Source organism: Alligator sinensis, unplaced genomic scaffold (assembly GCF_000455745.1).
Source record: "Alligator sinensis unplaced genomic scaffold, ASM45574v1 scaffold1102_1, whole genome shotgun sequence".
NCBI lineage: Eukaryota > Metazoa > Chordata > Crocodylia > Alligatoridae > Alligator > Alligator sinensis.
Genome location: NW_005842342.1, coordinates 1,263,001 through 1,269,221, shown reverse-complemented (window position 1 = coordinate 1,269,221; position 6,221 = coordinate 1,263,001). Strand labels below are relative to the sequence as shown.

The window sequence follows — 6,221 nt, the reverse complement described above, 5'->3', positions numbered from 1 at the left end:
GGTGTGATAATCTAGTAAATTAACATTCCAAGAAGATCTTGTAGAAAATATCATTTAGTGTTTTCTGAATTAAACTATTTAAATATTACATGGATCATTTATTTCACAGCTATGATGTATCACAATCATCTTTGTAATTTCTGGTTACAGAGGTATTTGATGGAGAAGATGAGGCTTAAATATATCTGTTTTCGGCTGTGAACTTTGAGAATCCTTCAAGATCAGGTGCCTGTTAATAAAATAAAAACACATTGTTAAGCAATCATTCTTTTCCTAATAAAGTAAAATGAAACAGCAGCCACAGCATTTAATATTCACTCCAGTCACAGCATTTAATATTCACTCTTTTTACTCTAAGTATACCCACATGTAAATAAACTGATCCCCCTGAAATGTTCTTTAAGTTAAACTTGCTAGTCTGTACACCTCACAATGGTAAGCTGTACAAAAGTCAAGAAATAAGTCTTTAGAACATCCTTATTTTATTCGGTCCACTTTTAACTAACAATTACCGTCCTTACAACATACAGCTCATGTATGTGAAGAACCAATTATGCACTCTAATAACTTGGACCACATTTATAATTTTAATTCTATACTCCTGGATATGTTTATTTTTTCCTCTGTGGCATAGGAATGGTGTGGCTTTTAGAACTGTATTAGTTCTATGCACTGTTTTTTATCTTTGTATATAACTAAGATATGGTAACATATTAAAAACGGCTTCAAGGTATACCGTTGTATGCAACACCCCCCCCCAAACAACAAACACTTTCTGCCAAAAAACAGCTGCTGGAAATTGCAGTTTGTATTGTATATGAGAAATAGCTTAAGAACAGTTTCCACTAGTTACCAGGCAAAAGTGAAAGTAAAATCTTCACTTGGTTCACAGGGAACAGTGGGGAGCAGAACAATAAGTAGGCTTGACTCCTTAGCTTCTGCTACTTAGTTACTGGGCATGTCTACACCAGACATTTACTGTAGACTAATTAGTTCTGCAATAGGTGTCTTCCATCTACACATGCAAGGCTATTAGGCAGGAGTACAGTTTTTTACTCTGTAGCAGTACATGCGTAGACACTGATACAGCTGGGTGGGGCACAAGGCTGCTTCAGTATGGGGGCTGCCTGCTGGCTAGCCCTGCACTGGAGCACCCTCACATTCTAGACAGCCCCTCCACAGCATGTTGAGCTAGGCTGGAGCAGTAAACTCTGGGGTTTATTGCTTTGCAGTAATTACACATGTAGATATGCCCACTTGCTACAAGGAAAGGTCTTTTTTCCTTTTCTGCCTTTGAAAAACAAGGGATATGTTATATGCAAGAAAGTATTGTTGTTTAATGTAGCATTTAGAAAAAAATAAATGAATGACTGAGAAGTTATTATTGATCTAAATCCAGCATTTTATGTAAAAAACTGAGAACTGAAATGTACATGTTTGCACGTGTGCAAACAGACATACTTGTGACTTTTTAGTAAGGCTTTTGACATTGTGTCCAACATTCTCATTAACAAGCTAAGAAAAGACAGACTGGGTGAAAGTACAGTAAGGTAGATACATAACTGGTTGGATCATCATTCTTAACAACTGGTTTTCAATGGCTCAATGTCCAGTTCGGAGAAGGTATCAACCAGGGTTCCCCAGAGGTCTGTCCTGGGTCCATTATTGTTTGCAATCTTCATTAATGATTTGGACAACGGGATTGAGCGTATGCTTAGCAAATTTGCTGATGACACCAACTTGGGTGGAGTTATAGACACTCTGGCAGGTAGGCCTAGGGTCCAGAATGAGTTGGATAGACTGAAGCAGTAGTTCATAACCAACCAGAGGAAATTCAATAAGGACAAGTGCAAAGTCCTGCACTTGGGATGGAATAACTCCATGCACATGGAAAGACTGGGGAATCAGTGGCTAGACTGCAGTACTACACTATGTAATCTCTGAATAGCAGTGTCCAGTTACTTGTGCCTGTGTCCTGATTCTCTTTATGTAACCAGTTAAGAGCATCAAGGACAGAGCAGCTGCAACTATTTTTCATTCTTTTGCTAACTCAGAATTAGCTTAAAGAAACTTAAAAAACAGGGGTAGAAGGCAGGCCACATGATCCACCCAGACAAAACCATCTTAAGGTAAACAATAAGACTTTTTTATCTTTATATATTCGTCTATTCCATATGCCTAGCAAGCAGTGTCCCATATAAAACTAAGGAAATCTAGTTGCCACTAAATAAACAGTGACTCTCATACCCCAACCCTAAATTTGGGAGCATGGTGGGGAAAAGCTGAACCTGGCTGGAAAACTGGGTGGCATAGCAAAATCACTGCAAGGTAGGAATGAAATAGATAAGAGCCTATCAAGCTATTCTTGCAGGATGTAATCAAGAATCTAGGCAATACGAGCCCTCATCTAACTGAGGTTGCGCTGGGCTGCCAATCTTTTCTACTCTGGGCAATGATTTTCTGTGTTTGACCTCCTGCTCTGTAATAGGATTCCTTAGACTCTGCCAATGGCACTTAACAAGTCAGCATTCAGGCTGTCTGGAAAATGACTTTGGATCTGGCAGGGAAGCTTTTTTCTTCAACACCATCTATCAATACATGTTTATAGAGAATGAAAACTGCACACACTAGGTACAGTTATTGTAACTGCACAATTATATTAAGGTAGGGGTCAGCAACATTTTGCAGCAAGGGGCTGGCTACTTTAATGGGGCTTAGCTTGTGAGTGCAGGCCACTTCCAAACCCGGCTGTGCCACTAGAGCTGGAACTGCAGGATGTCGCTACTCCTCTCCACAGTGCTGTTTCTCCTACTGCCTGCGAGAAGTGGCCCACGGTAGAAACACCATTGAAACCCCCAAGCTCCACAAGTTGGAAACAACATCATCGGTTGCTGAGCCCTGTGCTAAGGCCTTTTGACTATTTCCAAGTCTTCGTTCTTTTCTTTGTAAAATAGAGAGGCTCCAAATTTAAAGCACTAATGAATTCCAAAACTTGTTAGTGTGAAATGTGTTATATGTGTTAGAGAGTGGAGGAAACAAGTTAATGATCTAATACACCACTTCCCAAAGTGTGGAACACACCCCTGTGGGAAGGGCACAAAAGGTTTTGGGAGGGGGCATGTGAATCATGGCTGCTGGTTCTTCCTGTACACCCCCCTGCTTCAGCTGTTGCAGGCTTCTTCCATTGCTGCCAAGCAGAATCAGTAACAGTGCAATCCAGTGGCAACCAATTCCCCTTGCCACTGACTCTCCACCAATGACTGTTGCTGATTCTACTCACTGGTGGCAGTCTGTGCTGGGTGAATTGAGGGCAGGGGTGAGAAGGGAGCTCCACTCTGGGATTTGCCCAGCCTGCGTTTGTGGGGGAAGGGACAGGTGGATTGGACCCCCCCACATACACCTTGGAGGAGGGGGGAGGGGGGACTCCAAGCCACCCACTGCCCCTCAAGCACAGGCTGGGTGAACCCTAGACCGGGGCTCCCTCCCAGGCTTTCTCCTCCTTCCCATCTTGAAGACAGCACAGGGTGGAGCTTGGCTGATGCAGCCCAGCCCTGCTCAAGCGCAGGGACAAACAGAAGTTAATGAAGATGCTCTGCTTTGGAGTGCCTTCATCTGAACCCTTATTAAATAAGGGTTAATCTGTTGCACTATCTGGCACTTTTAAAGAGCTCTGCAGCCATGCACTTCTGTCATGGCACGGCTGTCGAGTGCTTTCAGGGGGCCAATCATGCTACAAATACCACTTCTGTCAGTGCCCTTACAGAACACTGAGCTAGTAGACAGCATTCAAGTAAGGAAGCCCTAGTTAATGGTAAACTGGGTACATAGCAAAGAGAAGGCAGATTCCCTTAAGAACCAAATATTTCTCAGAATGTCATATCTTATGTTATTAATAGTTTCCAAGGACTACTGAGAAACTGCTTTGCACTGGTATTCAGAGGTCAATTAAACCATGAAGTTTCTTAAAATTTGCAGCCTTTTGCCTAGCTACACTTCCTTTATAAAAGTTAAACCCTCAGTTAAACCCCAGGGAAGAGAAAAAAACAGGTTTCTAATGCATTGTAGCTAGACTTTATAACCCCAAAAGAAAATTAGGAAATAAGCTTGGTAAGAAACTTATTTTATGTACTTTCTCATACAACTTTCTTTCTGCTGTATTGCTAAATTTGTGCAATGCTAGTAAAATCCATTTAAGTTGTCTATAAACAGTCTCAAAATCATTTAATAAATCACTTAATGAAGAACTAAATTTAGTAGGGTCTCAGTCGGTTAACTGGCCAATAATCTAGTCCTATCCATCCAGTTGCAGTATGAACATTCTATATATTATACTAGAAATAAAGTTGACTTTAGTTGGGCAGAACAATCTCAGATGTAAGGTGTTATTAGCTGTCCAACTGTGCATGTCACTGTTGGTAATATATTGTTGACAATTTCACACACCCAAATATCCTACGACAGATTAAAAATCATTAGATAGTCCAAAATAGTAAGTTTGAGAAGCTTTTTATTTTCTTCTAGTTTTCAAACAGTATTAGGAGAAAAAAAATAATCCAACTTCTCCCCGAAGTATGTGAGATTTAAAAGGTTCAAAATCCAGCCTTGAATACACATGCACAAATGTGCCTTTTTCCTGAACTTTTCAGGGGTTCCCCCTTCCAATTGCAGATCCTCAAGATGGGAGAGCTACAAACCAGTTCCTTCCATGTCCCAGCTTCCGTATTATTCTCTGCATCCCATTGGATTCCCACCTGATCCCTACAGCCCTATCTTTAAATCCATTTTTTCCTCCCTTATTCTTCACGTACATCTTTCACAGTTGCTATTCCTTACAGTCCCTGTATCCAACAATGTTTCACCAAGACCTTTGTCAATTGAAAGGCATTCATTTCACCTCTCCAAATTTCAATCTCAAAACAGTGGCAGGGGTCAAATCCTTTATTAAGGCTGGCCTCACTTCTACCGAAAGTAAGGGATGTAGAAATTACAATCATTACTGAATAAGGAAAATTTGGAAATTAGCAACCTATCATCCGGGTTTCATAGGAGAAGTAAAACGACATAGTCCAAACGCACTAGAGTTGCAATAAAATCATGAGAGTTGTTCTTGCAGACTTATCTGACACCTTGGAGTTCTGGATGTTTATATGTAGAAGCATCTTAATTTAGGAGAACATTCTGTGTACCTGAAGTTTGTTCAGGTGATTATTAAAATATGTTTATAAGAGGATTTGCATCTCCACAGGCTGCACCTTCATGAGTAGTTTGAGCATTCTGCCATGTTAGCAGTGGCAGGTTTAGAGGTATGACTAAGATAAGCATATCTGTTTGATATTTCATAGGTAAGTATGAAACATTGCCAGCCAGCCCCGGTATGAATGTAGGTGAGATCTGGCTGACAGCGTCACCTCAGTGAAAGCTGACACGTGGCCTAATATTTTGAGATAAATGTTGTGGTTGTTGCAACATCTGAAGTTTATGCAATTAGCTTGATGTTGAAGAGAACTGTCTGGATAGACTGAAATCTCTCATCTGGAAGGTATGTCTTTTGCTGATGTGGAGTCCTAAGAATTCTCTTATCTGTGATAAACTGCATGATGCAGTTGTTGTAGTTTACTATTAGGATTAATTCTTTTAACAGGTTGTAGATGAAGTTCAGGGATAAAAAAAAGTCTTGATGTGACCTGACTTTTATCATCTACTTGTCCTAATATGGATAAAAGTAACTACTTCCTCTCCTTAAATATGTAGCCACCACAAGTAGGCATTTTGTGAAGATTTTCACCACTGTGGACATATTGAATGGTAGTATCATGCACTGATGAGTGCACCCTCGTGTCAATCATGGGTATTTTCTGTGCGTCAGAGATGATCACAATATGGAAATATGTATATGGAAGTTGGAAGCCACAAACCAATCTTGAACCTATAAGGAAGAGATGCTGGAGGTGAAACAATCTTCCTAAATCTGAAACCTCATCCATATTCTGTCTTTTCAGGTTTTTTTGCTTTAGAATAAAGAATCACTGAGAGTGGAAACTATTTCTCTGAAATTCCAAATGTATCTCCTTGAGGGCTCCTTAATGAAACTATGAGGTCACCCTCTTTAGTTGGGTCTCCAGAGGGATGTGAAAAGGTGATGAGTTGGTCAGGACTAGCACTGAATAGACTAGTCCTGGGAGACAATTTTTAGTACCCATTTTTTAATGGTTATTCCAGTC

The 6,221-nt window shown here is 40.4% G+C and overlaps 1 protein-coding gene across 2 annotated transcripts in view; it reads right to left on the bottom strand.

The window, feature by feature from the left end:
- The window catches only part of PPP1R42 (protein phosphatase 1 regulatory subunit 42), a 57,025-nt gene continuing 50,804 nt past the window's right edge, over positions 1–6,221 (bottom strand). For both annotated transcript variants that reach the window (XM_014522328.2, XM_025210246.1), the window contains exon 9: positions 1–229. In XM_014522328.2, the coding sequence (XP_014377814.1) occupies positions 145–229 (85 nt within the window). In that variant the 3' untranslated portion in view covers positions 1–144. The remainder of the gene's footprint in view (positions 230–6,221) is intronic.